This window comes from Manihot esculenta, chromosome 1 (assembly GCF_001659605.2).
Source record: "Manihot esculenta cultivar AM560-2 chromosome 1, M.esculenta_v8, whole genome shotgun sequence".
NCBI classification, from domain to species: domain Eukaryota; kingdom Viridiplantae; phylum Streptophyta; class Magnoliopsida; order Malpighiales; family Euphorbiaceae; genus Manihot; species Manihot esculenta.
In genome coordinates, this window is record NC_035161.2 from 35,978,800 (window position 1) to 35,994,563 (window position 15,764).

General features: G+C 32.5%; 3 protein-coding genes across 13 annotated transcripts; 1 reads left to right on the plus strand and 2 right to left on the minus strand.

Annotated features, from left to right (window-relative positions):
* The first annotated feature begins 1,833 nt into the window (after positions 1-1,833).
* LOC110600194 (exosome complex component RRP45A) lies at positions 1,834-8,101 on the plus strand. Of its 4 annotated transcripts, XM_021737024.2 has the most exons (10): positions 1,840-2,200; positions 2,708-2,917; positions 3,188-3,283; positions 3,427-3,541; positions 3,992-4,072; positions 4,193-4,381; positions 5,533-5,828; positions 6,765-6,823; positions 7,140-7,374; positions 7,689-8,101. In XM_021737024.2, exons 1-9 carry the CDS (start codon positions 2,064-2,066, stop codon positions 7,337-7,339), a joined length of 1,383 nt encoding a protein of 460 aa, XP_021592716.1. In that variant the 5' UTR covers positions 1,840-2,063; the 3' UTR covers positions 7,340-7,374; positions 7,689-8,101. The 4 variants fall into 4 exon arrangements, 2 of the variants coding, with proteins under 2 accessions (XP_043816032.1, XP_021592716.1); XR_006352070.1 differs by lacking the exon at positions 7,689-8,101 and having other exon boundaries at positions 1,836-2,200; positions 4,193-4,419; positions 7,140-7,312; XR_006352071.1 differs by lacking the exons at positions 6,765-6,823; positions 7,140-7,374; positions 7,689-8,101 and adding an exon at positions 4,847-5,067 and having other exon boundaries at positions 1,834-2,200; positions 4,193-4,419; positions 5,533-5,652.
* A 561-nt stretch (positions 8,102-8,662) lies between these two features.
* LOC110621451 (splicing factor 3B subunit 4-like) lies at positions 8,663-9,965 on the minus strand. Of its 7 annotated transcripts, none has more exons than XM_043960111.1 (3): positions 9,482-9,965; positions 9,289-9,373; positions 8,663-9,140 (listed from the first exon to the last, which is right to left on the minus strand). In XM_043960111.1, the coding sequence occupies exons 1-3, from the start codon at positions 9,624-9,626 to the stop codon at positions 9,107-9,109; spliced, it is 264 nt and encodes an 87-aa protein (XP_043816046.1). In that variant the 5' UTR covers positions 9,627-9,965; the 3' UTR covers positions 8,663-9,106. The 7 variants fall into 7 exon arrangements, with proteins under 7 accessions (XP_043816046.1, XP_021621439.1, XP_043816049.1 ...); XM_021765747.2 differs by having other exon boundaries at positions 9,473-9,963; XM_043960114.1 differs by having other exon boundaries at positions 8,663-9,168; positions 9,473-9,961.
* Positions 9,966-10,154: 189 nt separating this feature from the next.
* Positions 10,155-14,308, minus strand: LOC110600432 (serine--glyoxylate aminotransferase). Of its 2 annotated transcripts, none has more exons than XM_021737329.2 (6): positions 14,159-14,308; positions 12,511-12,789; positions 11,746-12,030; positions 11,066-11,432; positions 10,703-10,913; positions 10,155-10,518 (listed from the first exon to the last, which is right to left on the minus strand). In XM_021737329.2, exons 2-6 carry the CDS (start codon positions 12,713-12,715, stop codon positions 10,381-10,383), a joined length of 1,206 nt encoding a protein of 401 aa, XP_021593021.1. In that variant the 5' UTR covers positions 12,716-12,789; positions 14,159-14,308; the 3' UTR covers positions 10,155-10,380. The 2 variants fall into 2 exon arrangements, with proteins under 2 accessions (XP_021593021.1, XP_021593064.1); XM_021737372.2 differs by having other exon boundaries at positions 12,511-12,784; positions 14,159-14,305.
* Between the last annotated feature and the right edge of the window lie 1,456 nt (positions 14,309-15,764).

Genomic DNA, 15,764 nt, shown 5'->3' on the forward strand with positions numbered 1-15,764 from the left:
TTGAATTTTTTTTTCTTATTCCAAGTTCTATCAAATTATTGTTTTTCTTTATAAATTTTATTAGTTTATCATTAAAAATTTTAAAAATTTATTTTTATCACTCAAATTCATGTTTTTAAAATATATATTTATTTATTTAATTAATAAATATAATTTTATTTTATTATTATAAAATAAATATACTACTTAATAATTTTGGTATAAAAAAATATTCAATTTTAAAAAATAAATTAAAAGGTTTTAAAATTTTAAAAGATTTATTAATTAGTAATTTTATTAATTTTAATTGATAAATATTTTATTATTTATTCTATATGATATAAAAAATTTATTAATTAATTAATTATTTTTATAAAAATATTTATTAATTAATCATTTCATATTAAAAGCTACTATTTAATTTTTATAATATAAAAAAATTCATTACTATTTTTTTTTGAAAAATATATTAGGATATTCATAATATATTAAAAATATACTAACTAATAATTTATATTGAGAATTTTTTTTTTAAATTATTTATATTGAGAATATTAAAAAAAAGTTTTGTAACATTTAAGTATTAAAAATTATGGAGAGATTAATTAATGGATTTTTTAAAATTTTTAAAATATAGTAATATAATTTTTAAAATCAATAAATTAATTAATGAATTTTTTTATTTGTAGATATTAAATAATAATTTTTATTTTTATAATATTTAATGGTTAAAATTAATGGAGAAATTAATAAATTTTTTAAAATTTTAAAAATATTTTTATATATTTTTTAAAATTAAATGATTAATTAATAAGTTTTATATATTTTATATATTATAAAAATTAAATAATAATTTTTATTATAATCTAAATAGTATTTACTATTCATTTTTATATATAATTGTTTATAAAATTATTTTATTATTAAATATTATATTTTAAAAATAATGTTTTATGTAAAATTTATAATTATTTTTAAACAAATAATTTAAAAAAATGTTTCTAATAAGTAAATAATAAAAATAAAAAATATTTTTAATTTTGAAAAAAAAATCCAGCAAGTGATATCGAACACACTCTTTTTTTTTTTTATTAATATATCGGTTTTTCACTTTTTGTATGTCCTTCTATTTGATTGTAGTGTTCTTTTTTTGGTGGCTTATTTTGAACGTGCGGTGATTTCTTTGTCTTCGTTTTCTTCTCTGGCTGTGTTGCTATATGCGATGAAGGTGATGGACGGTGATCAAGTAGCATCGATTTGGGCTGGCCAGTGTTTTTTTTTTCGGGTTGGGCCATAGATTTGTATGAGATTGCCTTTTTTGAGTTGCGGGTTGAGTTCTGAGTTTGAGCCTCTGTTTATGGTTATTTGGGCTTAGTCTCCTTTGTATAAGTTTGGTCCAACAGGCATATAAGGAGAAAATTTTCAGTATTTATGTTTATTGATATTTCGTTTAGAAACTTTTTTTTATTTTAATTTGATTTGATTTGAATGTTTTGATTTGATTTAATTTATTACAATAATTATTGTATTCTGTTTTGCTTTAATTATAAATCATGTTAAGTGTAATTTCTAACATTATTATAAAAAATAATTAAAAAGTAAATTAAATATATAAATAAAATTTAAAAACCTAAATTTAATTTATTATTATTATTTTTTTAAATTTAGATTGATTTATTTCAAGTTTAAATTCGATTAATTTAATTCAAGTTAAATTAATAAATTAAAACTTAGTTCATACGAAAACTAAATTAAAACGAATTAAAATGATTCAAACTTTTATGAAGCAAAATTCTGAATACTTGTAATTTTACTGATTTATAATTTTAATAAACTTAAAAATAAATAACTTTAATTGAACAAACTTCTCGTTGGTTATCCATGTATGTCAAACGGACATCAACAAAACCCTAGGCGTAGGGTTTTAAGTCGGTGAAATTGCTAACGGCCATGCCAGACTAACTAGCGATAATCAATTTTTTGGTGTTGAACCCTTTTCCGGTTCTCTATCTGTCTCCGGCCACTATCACTTCTCCCCATTAGTAAAGTCTCTTAAAGTAAAGTTCGAGAAACAGTACCGTAAAATGGATGCGAGATTGACGAATGCATGGCGAATGACTGTGAATGAGAAGAAATTCATCGAGACTGCTTTGGCTTCGGACCTGAGAATTGACGGTCGCAATCCCCTTGAGTATCGTAAAATCACAGTCAAATTTGGCAGGCAAGTTTCTTCTCGTATACACACATTATTTTTGGAGTTTTAAAACTATTAGAATGGCAGTTACTGTCTTTTAATGGTTGAAGAAGGGATTGGGAATTCTTAGTTAAGTTTGATGTTGAAAGCTAAAGAGTTGAAGACAAGTATTTCTGGGATTTTTGGAGTCATGAAGTCAGGGTTCAATTTATTATTTTTGTTTGGTGACTTGAGAACCTAGGTAATTATTTTATCTTTCTGCTTTTGTGATGATAAGAAGTATTTAGTTCCTGTTTGAGTGATGGAAATGTTGAGCTCTGCTTTTGTGATGATAAGATAGAAGTTAGTTCCTGTTCGAGTGATGGAAAATGTTGAGCTGGGCAACTGTAGCAGGCTGAGCGTGTGAAATTTATGAAGTTAATTTGATAGAATTGGCATTGTAGTTTAATTGTTTTTCTATGATTTTAGCTCTTTGCTTCTGTACATTATCGTGTGTTGTTATTGCTCATTTACATTTTGATTGTGAGCTTGCAGAGAAGATGGGTCATCGGAGGTGCAGCTAGGCCAGACTCATGTAATGGGTTTTGTGACGAGTCAGCTGGTTCAACCTTATCGAGACCGACCAAATGAAGGGTCACTTTCAATTTTTACAGAGTTCTCGCCCATGGCTGATCCTTCATTTGAGCCAGGCCGTCCAGGAGAATCTGCAGTGGAGTTGGGCCGAATAATCGATCGTGGTCTAAGGTGATTTATGTTTAACTTGGATCAATTGAATGGAATTGGATATGTAACTGGAAATGTTTTAAATGTTGAGGGCTGGGTTCTCAGAATGCATTACAGATTTATTACAAATTTTGATATATTAATGATCTGTTGCTGTTTGATAATTCATATTCATTATATTTAGACATCTTTACTGGAGGATACAGTTAGAACAGTATACAAGAAGAACCTGAGTGCACATGCACACATACATAAACAGGATATAACCTAACTATTTTAATTGATCTGCAGGGAAAGCAGGGCAGTGGATACAGAATCACTTTGTGTCCTTGCTGGGAAGTTAGTATGGGCCATCCGAATTGATCTTCACATCTTAGACAATGGGGGGTAAGCTGTAATTGTTTCACTTCTCTTCATATTTTCTTTTGCTAGGTTTTCCTGTAGATTTTATTTAATTTATTGTTTTGCTAATGCTAAATATTTGTTAGTTGTTAATGCTATTTTTATGTGTTTGCATGTTTTGGAAACAGGAACCTTGTTGATGCTGCCAATATTGCTGCTTTAGCTGCTCTCTTGACATTTCGGAGGCCAGAATGCACATTAGGAGGAGAAGATGGTCAGCAAGTGATAGTACATCCACCTGAGGTTACACATTTTCATAATACACGTCCTCAAGACCTTATGTCACTGTTTTTTAATATTTAAGTTGCTCGTTCGGCTGAAAACTATCAGCTCTGATCATGGTCAAGCTTTTCCCTCCCTTTGACAATCAAATAGATTTTTACTTCAACTGCTTGATGCCATGCAGGAATACATTCCTACAGTTTGGAGTGTTAGAGTCTCTAATGTTATGGACTGCTACTATGTTCTTATTGACACATTTGGTATGCAAAATGAGTGTAATGATTTCTATGGGGCAGAGGAGTTTAGTGTCCTTTTTATTGGTTATCGCTAAGCTGAAATGCTCTAACATTCCTTTTTTACTACTATCTTACACAGACTTTGTAGCATATAGCAGCAGGTTAGTGCTTGCTCATTAGATGCATTTGGACGTGTTTATATGTTCACTTTATTCTTTTTGTTCTATTCTGGCAGGTGAGAGAACCACTTCCATTGATAGTGCATCATCTTCCTATAGCAGTAACTTTTGCATTTTTCAACAGTGAGCACACCATGGTGGGTAAAAATTTTTTCTACAATATTTTAATTTTTTTTTTTTATTAATTGTTTGTGGAATCCTGTAGAGCTCATGTTATTAATTTACCAGCTGATTTAATCTAAATGAGTTCATTGTAGGTGATAGATCCAACCCATAGTGAGGAAACTGTTATGGGGGGGAGAATGACTGTTACAGTGAATGCGAATGGTGATATTTGTGCTATTCAGAAAGCTGGAGGAGAGGGTGTGACACAGAGTGACATAATGCGATGTTTGCGAATTGCATCCAGGAATGCTGAGTCCATAACAAAGAAGATAAAAGATGCTGTGAGTTTCTTCTATGCAAAAGTCTTCTGGAAGTTGAGGTGCCATTTTTGCATCTTAACCACTTGATTAACTGAAGTTGAAAAGAATAATGATTTCTATGCAAAGTACCAAAACTACATTTATGATTGGATGCTAGGATATTATATATCAAAGAAGGAACAAACTGGGATTTTTTTAATTCCATAATGGTTTTAAAGTTTAAATGCAGTAAGCTGAGGTTTTATGAATTTTTTTGCACTTAATATTTTCTTTCATGCTTGACCTCTGCCTCTGTATCCCTTTCCAATCACCCATCATCACCCCCTTCTCTTCCATTCAGAGTTTTACTATCCAGAGTTGAGTCTGTGTCGATTAATTCTCTCCCTACTAGCCTTAATTAACATTCTCTTTTTTCGTATTTATTTTTATCTCTTTTTTGGAATATCTCATGTTGTCAATCATGACTGAATGAATGTGATGTGGAAGCTGTGATTGGGGAGCTTCAATATTTTCTAGCAGCTTTAGAATGCGACACATCAAGCCTACTATTTTGTCACAAAGAAAGGGTCTACTATCAGCATATGCAGCCTAAGAAACTGATGCTTTGAACACAGTTAGTTTCTAGCCATTTCCAACTTAGTTGTTGGCTCTCTTTTCAACGAGTCAACATGGGATAATTGTAATTGTACTCATGAGTCCTGTTAGAGGTGAGAGCAAAGTTAAGAGGTCTTTTGCAGATGAATTTAAATAGTGTGGATAAAAACTTGTCTGGTTAAGGGCTAACTTTGTGCAAATATGTTATTATATGCTGGACAAATTTTGGTTCAGTACGCTCTTAGGAATGCAACAAATGCCTTCAGTTTAGTACTCAGAATGCAACCCTTTACCTCACCAAGTTAGGTATTATATTTTCTGATACCATGTAGCATTTTTCACTGATATTAACATATATCTTAAAGGTCTTGTTGAAAGGGGAGAATAAAAGAAAGTGAAATCAAATTGAGTTTTCTTTACTTCAAGAAATGAGAGGGATGCTTTTCAATTTCATGTGGTGGTCTTTTTATACCTTTAGCAGCCCAATTGGTATGGAATGATGATGCTCTTTTAGGTCTTGCTTCTAGCAGCTTTTAGCCACTAAATTTTCTCCCCGTCTTGCGTACAATTTGATGTAGGTTGAGGCATACAATACGGAGAGAGCATTACGCAAAATCAAGCGCCACTCTACTTCTGTTGCTGTCAATGTTAGCACATCTGGTGGTGATGTCAGAGAGCATGAAAGTAAATCTTTCATGCAAAAGGGCGTTAGTGAATTGTCAAAATACCAGATGGAGAGATTGAAGCTAGTGTCTGAGGAAAGCTGTACCAGCCAAAGTAATGACACAGATGGTGGTTTGAGGTCATCTGAACAAGGTGGAACTAGTTGCCGAGAGGGCAATGCTACAAATTTCCTTGGTGGGCCTTCAAGCTGGTATTTTGTTGGCCTTTCCAGTATAATAATTCATTGTCAAATATTAAGAACCATTTTTAGAAGCGAAAACTAAGGCATTGCACCCATCTTTTAGAGCCATAATTATGAGTTTAACTTGTGTTCTTTTTTTCCCCTCTAGTTTGTTAAAAAAATTATTTTCCTTTATAATGAAGATTATCGTGTTAACAGTATAGGTATGGATTTTGTTAAGCTAGCTTACCTAGGATTCGAGAGTGAAAATTTTTATAGGGATCTTGGCATTATTTTTATGTGGCTGTGTGTATTAATTTAAATGGTTCCTGAAAAAAAGGTATTGATTGATATGGAAGTAGTTTTATCAAACATCTATTGCAAGGGAAGTATTACAGAAAGCTGACTATATCTTTTGAACTCATTTTAGTTTATATGGTGGGAGACCACCATCAAAATTGTAACAGTGTGCATGGTTTGGTTTGGGTTGGTTTTGTTGCAATGAGAGAATCTGGAGGTCAAACTGTGTAAATTACTGCATCACCAGTTTTTAAACCAATAAAAAAATATTACTGTTTGCTTGGTTTCTTATATATACAATTTGTGTGCTAACACAAGTACGCAGAATCAATGGTTTTCTTGACCTAATTTGGTTGTTATTGAGCTGAAATGGGGGGCCTTGGCAATTGGAAGCAAATGAATAGGTGCAAGTTAATTATGTCATATGATTCATTCCATTATCAGCATATGGGTAGCTTGTAGATTCATTTTTAAGTGCCTGAAGGTACAAAATGAAATAATTTTAGCTGCCATGTACAGATATACTACATATCAAAATTTGGTGGAATGGACTTATTGATTCTGAGACTTAGGTTCTTGAAAGCTTGTGATTGTATGTCAGTTGGCTCATTGAAAGGCTCCCATTTTCCATGCTTTGCTTAATAATATTTTTTTTTCCTGTCTTAGGGATCCTTATTCGAGGGGTGTTGATTCCGGCTCCCTGAAAGATTCTCTAGCTTCATGTGGTATGCAACTTGTATATTTTGGCTTCTGAAGTACAAGAAATTAGTTTACTTATTTCCTGTTTCATGTAATTTATGCTGCTTATTGTTGTTGGTATAAATTTGAAAGGTTATAGTCAGAAGCAGAACTTGGTAGCAAAGGGAATTTTTAGTTAACTTAACGTTGATCCCTTTTTTTGCTTGGGACGGGGGGGAGGGGGTGGGGAGGAGCCATAAAACTGTAGTTCACATCCTGGTTGCATTGCTTTGTATCTTGAGTTCTGTCAATTTCAGTTTACAGAGTGAGAGGGCTGACTTTTAATGGGGATGAAACATGCAGGGATATCAACACCCAATAGACAAAAAGGAGCTGAGCAAAAGGGCACTCCAATTAAGGAAGATGAAATAGCTGAAGATACTGAACTAGCTACTGATGCATCTGGAACTGAGCCTCAAATAAGTGGAGAGAAGACTTTGAAGGATGCTGTAAAGCCCAAGAAAAAGAGAAGAAAAAAGGCATCCTCCAGCAATGCAAGTTAGATGAACTTCTGACCTGAGAAATTTCATAATTTCTTGTAAGTCGAGAATCCTCTTTCTGAGCTCATCATTTGTTTTTATTGTTCATCAATTTATGACCAGTTGAATTACATTTAAATTCATTTATATGAACTGTCAACCCAATTTTATTAACATCTAGAGAACTGTTTAGAAATACTAAAAAATAGGGGGCCTTTTTTGCCTGGGAAAATGATAAGAAAGAGGTGCCTCTTTTTTCCTTTAAATTTTCAAGTCCTGCCGCCCCTTGCATTGGATATTTTCTGCCTTATTCTATTGAATTAGGTTGTCTGCTTAAGATTCGCGTGGTTAACAAGCCATGGATCCTTTGCAGCATATTCCGGAGGGAAGTCCCTTAAACTCCATCTGTTAAGTTGGAGGGTAGATGGTGTTGCAAGTTTCACACCATACTGGATGGTAAATGACATGGAGGAAGCAAGAGTATCCAGTGTGCTTAATTGAAAACCATAATGAGAGTTGGTCCTTCACAAACAACATAAGTTGGTTTTGCCTGCTAAGGAGTCAGGCATCGCATGTTGATCAAATGGATACCATTGCATTGCTCAAGTTGCATCTTCTTGGATCTTTCGTTTTTTTTTTTTTTCAAAAAAAGAATTTTGGATTGATTAATGTATTAGAGATGTTCTCTTTTTCTGAGTCTCCATTCCCCCAGTGGTTGGGGCATGCAACAAGTTCGGCAAATTTGTCATTTCAGGAAGAGAAGAAATTGAAAAATTATTTTGCCAACATCATGAGCTTAGTGGAGTTTCACTCAATTTATTATACACGCTATTTGCTGTAAGCTTTTCTGACAATGTTGACTGTTGCGTTGCGTAACTTCAATCAAGTCTTCATTTAATATAATATTATTTTTTAATAATAAAATTATTTTTATATAATAAAATTTTATTTTTTTAATTTTAAAAATTATTTATTATATTTATATTTTTTAAAATTAAAATATTAAATTTTTGATATTTTAAATTATAAAAAATAATATGATATTATGTTCTTTAACAAAAGTACAAGAATGTAATTAGTTTAAAATTTTAAATTGAATTTATTTGACCTTTGAAATAAAGTACAGGAGCTTAGTTCAAAGTTCAATAATATTAAGTTTATTTTCAAAATTAAGAAGAAAATTGTAATATATTTTATTTTTAAGTAATTTGGAAAATAGTATTTGTTCCTTTTTAAGTTTTTAAAAAAAATTAAATATAAAATTTCTAAAATTTTTAAAAACTTCAAAAGAAAAGTCATTTTAAAATAATAATAATAATAATAACCTGCAAAAAATGTTAACAAGCATTTGCTATTCAATGTCCATTTCCCATTTCTAGTCGAATTCACTACAATGTCGTCTTTCCAACTTATATTGGGCAACAGGATTGAATTTAATATCTGATATATGTTAGATTTAAATTAAAATCGGCTAATATGCTTAATAATTATTTTAAGAAAAAAAAAATCTGTAACTTTAGTTATCCATGGTCGTGCTGCAATCCTAGCAATTGATTTGGCGATTGCAAAAGGTCGGTCGAATTATATTCAATGCAAACTGATCTTCAAAGGAGCTCGTTTTCACCACATCTTCCTTATTTTCACAATCTCCTTCGCAGCTTCATCAAATGCTTTCCCACTTTACTGCCCATTGAAACTCAGAAGTCAACATGATCATCACTTCCCTCTGTTCACCCCATCGATAGGTTGCTTCCTCCATCAAGAAATCTGTTTCCGAATTTGACCGTCTATCTAGCGATCAAACACAGTCTCTATGACTCTTATCCTTTTTTTATTAAAAAAAAAAACACAACCTGCTGTGCGATAAGCAATCAACGGGATGAACTAAACGTGTAGCAATAGTCTCCAACATAGAATCAAAGCATACCCAATAAGAAAAGCAAGTGCCCAGTGAGTAGAGACTTCAGACTTACATAGCATCTTTTTCGCTCCGAAATTCAACAAATCCATATCCTTGATGAAGATTTGTTACTCTATCCTTCGGAACGTACACATTAACTACGATAAGAATACAACTTATAAAGAGGTTAACTAAATAAAAAAAAAATCAAATTCAAGGCAAGTGAAAAAAGAAAAATGTAAAAAAAAAAAAAATACCAACAGGACCTGCTTGAACAAATAACTCCCACAGAAAGTCCTCAGTCGCCTGAGGATCAAGATTGCCAACGTAAGCGGTGGCGTCTTGATTCCTCTCAGCCGAGTGTTGGCCCAGCAAATTCGCTCCCACACCAGGAGCGATTCGAGTGGTCATTATTACGGCTGGCGAAAGTAGCAAGGTCGGCCGGGCAAAGTAAGCTGTTGGCGATCTAGGCGGCAGAGGAGTCAAAGCGGTTTGCAGCGAGGCGGGGTGGCGTCTCTGGAACACCCCTAACCAGTAACCAGTAAGGTCGAGAAGACGATGTATGATGTATAATGGATTCCAAACTAACGTTCAGGAGTTAATTGCTTCGTCTTCAAAAGGGCCCATTTAAGCCCAATCAACTCATAAATTTTGGGCCAACGACTTTTGACCAAATTAATTTTTTATTTAAATGGGAGCTACAAAATTTTGTTCAAATGAATTTATGTTTTATCTTTATTTTTTTATCATTTTTAAATATATTTCATATATTCTGTTTGTTAAATTTTAAATAAATAGTTATTTAGTAATTGAATTTTTATCATTATTAAAAAATTTTACCCATCTGTTTTTTTAAAAAAATATATAGATTAAAGTATTTTTAACTGTTACTCGATTGTGTGTTAATTTTTCATTAAATATATATATATTTCCGTAAAATTATTAAAAAGAAGATAGAAATTAGATTGCGCTTGACAGCGTTTCAGGTACAAGATAACTGCAAAGCAAAGCTTTATAGAGGAGATCATTTGATCCTCCAGAGTACGAGCACAAAAAAAACAAATTATACATATTTTTTTTACAGAATTGCTTAAAGCGAGTAGCGAAAAAGAAAAGGAAAAAAAAAATAAAGGAAAAACAATTATATGGATGGATGGTAGATGAATTAAATCCTGGAAGGGATTAGAGGGGTGTTGTTCTGCAGATAAGCACATGCTGCTGCTACTCCACTTCCCAGCTTAACTGGGTAACCTACGTCCTTCAGTATCATCTCCACTCCAGCAAGACAACCCAACAATTGCAACTGAAAATTACCAAGTACAAATGAAATTCTGTCAAGCAAGCAACCCTTCTAACATTTGTCTCCTGTGATTTATAATTTCAACACTTTTCAAGAATTCTAAGATAAACTAAAAAAAAGGGATACAGTAAAACACAGAATTGCAACATGTAATAACAAATTGAAACATATGAAAAATGAAGATTACCTCATTCAGGTTGCCAAGGTGCCCTATTCTGAATACCTTCCCTGCAACCTTGTTGAGACCCAAACCTAAGCTCAAATTGTATCTTTTCCATCCTCTCCTAACAATTTCCGAACTATCAATGTATGGAGGAACAACAACAGCAGTTACTGTGTCGCTGAACCATTCCTCCTTTTGGGTGCAGTTCTTCAAGCCCCATGCCTCCACAGCAAGTCTACATTATAAGATTTGAGACATATCATTTGCATCAATCCCTCATCTAATTTACTCAATAAAGGAAAAGGTGCCCTTGAGGAGGATATGTGTGTACTGCACTATTGTATCATTTAGATGAACATATCAATCACATAAGGAAAAATGGCTCACCTTGTTGCTTTGCCCAGACGAGCATGCCTAGCAATCACATTGTCAAGTCCTTCCTCAAAAATGAGATCCAGAGCTGTTCTAAGTCCATAGAGCAATTGGATGGATGGGGTGTATGGCCAAAATGTTCCAAGTTTGTAGAATTTCAAGTAGTCGTTCCAGTCAAAGAAAACCCGAACTGATTTTGCAGTTTTAGTTGCTTCAAGAGCTCTGGGACCTGCACACACAATTCCCATGCCAGTAGGAAGGGAAAGTGCCTTCTGAGAGCCAGTTAAAGCCACATCTACCCCCCATTCGTCCATACGGAAATCAAGAGCACATATGGAGGACACTCCATCAACAAGAAAGAGAGCTGGATGCCTGTAGTCATCTGAGAATAATTAAAACAAACATGAGATCACCTATTGTATAATATCAAAACCCAAGTTAAATGAGGCATTGGAACTGAGAACAACAGGGATGTGAATTGGAAAAAAAAATGAAACTAGCAAACCCCAAAAGTTTAAATGATCTCCAACTGCATATTTTCGCTACTTGGAATAAAAATATATACATTTAATCTAGCCTCATGCATAAGAACCATATGAGAGCTATAAAGGTTTCATAACGCAAGGAATATTAACATGCCTACAGTTTCATATCAGAAGGATCATCAACTGAAAATCTTTTGAGCATATGCTTACCAAGTATTCTTCTCACTTTTGCCAAATTGTTGGTAACTCCAGTTGCTGTCTCATTATGAACAATGCAAACAGCTTTAATAGTGTGTGCGGTGTCTGCTGCCAGTTTTGACGCCAGAATGTCAAGGTTGGCACCTTGACCCCACTCACTTTCAACGACATCAACATTGAAGCCAAGACGCTGCTGCTGATCAATCCAGAGCAAACTGAATTGTCCAATCAGGAAAGATACAATACGATCCCCAGGAGACAATGTATTGGTAAGTGCACTCTCCCATGCACCAGTACCTGAAGCAAAACAAAAATATCAACTAAAAACAAACTATGATTAGCAGAACACATGAAAAAAAGGCCCATCATTTTTTTTCCTTCCCTAAGATGATATGCCCTGACAAAAATTTGAAAGCTATTGATGACAAGCCTTGGTGCAATAGTAAGGTTGCCCTTTTATGATTGGAAGATCACAGAAAAACACTCCAGAAGGCTGCAAACGATATATAAGTATATAACCAGCCCTTTTAGGCTGTGTAGCAGATCATAAAACTGGTTATTTGAATGGTGTATGGAAACAACACAGTTATAAAACATCCCATGTTCTAGTTTAACAATAAATTGATGTATTCAATGTAGCCGAGACTTTCCACATTAGATTGCCAACGTAAATGAAATTATGGTCAAAATTATACAGCAGAGAAACCAATTAACAGATTCAATAGCTTAATGGCTTGTTTCAGATCAGTTATGCCTTTGTATAAATGAATACAATACCTGTGGTTGGGATAAGAAATGGAGTTCCTGTAGTAGTCTTGAAAATCTGTTTGACATCCTCAAGAAGAGTCTTAGTCAAAGCAGGAACAGCTGGAGAACGGTAATCCTCATTGTTCCTATTCATTGCTCGAATAACTGGTTCCGGAATATTAACAGGCCCCGGAACGAAAAGATGGTTCCTTCCTGGTCCATAGACGTAGTCCATCTTTCCCTTCAAAAAAATTGACCAAGCTGATTCTCAATGGGTTCCTGATGCTTTGCAGCCTCAAAACACCTTCACTAGAAAATGCAGGAAGGGAGTGAATCAATCTTAATCCTCCAAACTTTAAATCGTGTGAGTTAAAAACATATCATTATAGTCAAAATATTAGGAAACCATTTGCATAACAATATCAGTATGCAAATACAGAAACTATTAGCAAATCAAGCTAGTATCATTCAACTCTTCATCTTCTTAAAAAAAAATAACCATAAAAAACAAAAAACCAAAAGGTAGCCAAAATTTCATTCCCAAACCCTTAACCAAACTAGCTAACCTTTGAGTGACTTTCATTTTATTACTTTTATTCTCTATACAAGCATATTCGCTTTAAAATTGGACATCAAAGCTCATACTTAAATTATTGTTATTATTATTTTTCCACAGTAAGAAAAATATCAAACAAAAATGGTAGCACATCAATTGACAATCAAGAACCACATAGCTACAGTAAAAATATGAAAGAAAAAGTGAACATATTCATATCCAAGCGAGAATAAGTTTACAAATGATTTAAGCTAAAAAGATTATGCCAGCTGATTGTTTTTCTATTTTTTTTATAAATAAAAAATTTGGTTCAATTCCTATTTGGTTTGAACAAAACTAAAATTCAATTCTTATGTGAAATTGATCATAAATAAAATCAATTCCTATTAAATTTAATATGATTTGAAATGAATTCTACAAGAATTGCATAACCATGTCTCTTTTTACTAAAATTCTCACATCAAAAATTTTCTCCCAATTACTCATCTTCTTATATTATCAACTGAATAACTTTGACAAATAGTAATAATTAACAAATATTTATAATTATTTAAAAATATTTACTTTAACTTACTATTATTTGCAGATTTGTGTAGATCCCTTTATACTTATTTCCAATTTATTAAAACAATTACAAATGTTCATATTAGACAAAATAAATGGAGAATAATTGCCTGTCTTGTCACCTTAAAGGCCAACGTGATATCTAGTCCCGTTTAATAAATTCTTCCTTTTTAAATAATTTAAGAAATAAGAGAAAATGAATTTTAATTATGAATTAACCAGAATTACATGAATCTTAATAAAAATCCATATTTTAAGTTGTATTAAACAAAACAATAATTCAATTTTAGTTTTCTTTTAATGTATTATTATGCAATTAAAAAGAAAACACTTTGGAAAAGGAGATGGACAAGAGGAGAAAGGTGTGAATCTCATTCCCCAATTGTTGCAGTAAAAGAGGCACTCCGGCCTCGGCCACTCAACTATCAATACAAGTGGAAGAAGAAAGCAAAAGCAGCAAATCCCGAAGACAGAAAGTCACAAAGAATCAAAATAAGACCATACTTCTTTTGCAGATACGAAAGAGAATAGAGAGTGGAACAAATGCTGAAGATTTACCAGTGATCCAAAGATAGCAGAGAAGTGGCTCTCCGAGATTCTGCCTCTTTTGCCTTTTTGGCAGAGTAAAAGCCAAACAGAGAGTTCGGTTTTTTATAAGAGCGCGGGAGAGTGCTCATCAGTATCCCATGGGCCTATCTGTGAATACACGTGGCAGATATGAGTGAACCAATCGGAATCTTGCGGCCAGGATTTAATGGACTTCGATACATCTCTGTCCACATCAGCTTTCCATTTGTTTATTTATTTTTCATATTTGCATTTTCGACCTCGCATTTTTGGTAAACTTTGTCCCATCTATTTTCTAAATTCATGAATTCTAAGTGAGAAGATTTAGTGATAAATATTAGTTTATTAATCACAAAACATATGAGAACAATCAAACATATAATTATATGATTATCATATATTTATACATGAGAGACAATATCTAAACAGAAGAAAAATCAAACATATAATTATACAATTTTTAAGATTAAGTAATTAACATATCTATCAATATTTACTTTTTATATTAACATATTTATTTTTTATAATCTATAACACTCCCCTCAAGTTGGAGCATAAATATTAATTATGTCCAACTTGTTACATATATAATCAACTCGATTTTCATTTAGAGTTTTAGTGAAGATATCTCTTTATTGTTCTCCAATTCGGATATATTCTGTTGATATTAACTTTTATTACACCTTTTCACGAACAAAATTACAATCAATCTCGATGTATTTAATTCTCTCGTGAAATACTGGATTAAAGGCAATGTGAATAGCTGCTTGATTAGGAACCAATCAATCTCGTGAAATACTGCAAAATAAAATTTCAATCTAAGAGTGTTTAAAACAACCTTTTTTAAACTGATTTTTTCAACATAATCTAAAATAACTTTTTTATTTAAGAAAAAAAGGGAGCTTTTTTAATTTCCAACTGCGATGCTAAACCAACTATAAACCTATTTCCATGGCATATAATGAATTAAGCAGAAAAAGAAAGTAAAAAATGAAAATAGGATAAAATATTGGACGATGAAGTAAAAGAGAGGAATTATTAATAGGGGAAATAATAATAATAAAATAATTAAGGTTAGTTTGTCGGAGCATACTGATACATAGCTTTTGGAAGGCAGCATTATGAGGTGGAGAAAGCAATGTGAAGGATAATGCGATAAAAGGGCTTTCAACCACAACTTCCCTTGCGTGAATTTAGACCACACAATACTTTCATCTTCTTCACTCCTCAATACAGTTTATGAGCCCAGCTGTTTGTTTTTATCTCCAGTTTGACCCTGCTTGGACTTCACAATTCTTCGACAAAAAAGATACCCTTTTTTGGCGTAAACTTGGAGAAGTGTTCGTTTGACATCTTTCATGTTCTAACCACAAAAGAAAGTGTGAAAATTTCAAGTATATCTACATGAAGCAGCCATTCCTTACCAAGTATCAAACAATAATTAGTGCCATTAATAAAACAAGCAGCCATTCATCAGTCAGGTTTATAAATACAAAGCAAGTTAACACCGAGAGGCAATAAAATATGAGCTGAATTAGCATTTTTGGTCCTTGTCGTTACGTGCCTGAAATGATTCCTTCTGAAAGTGCAAGTATAT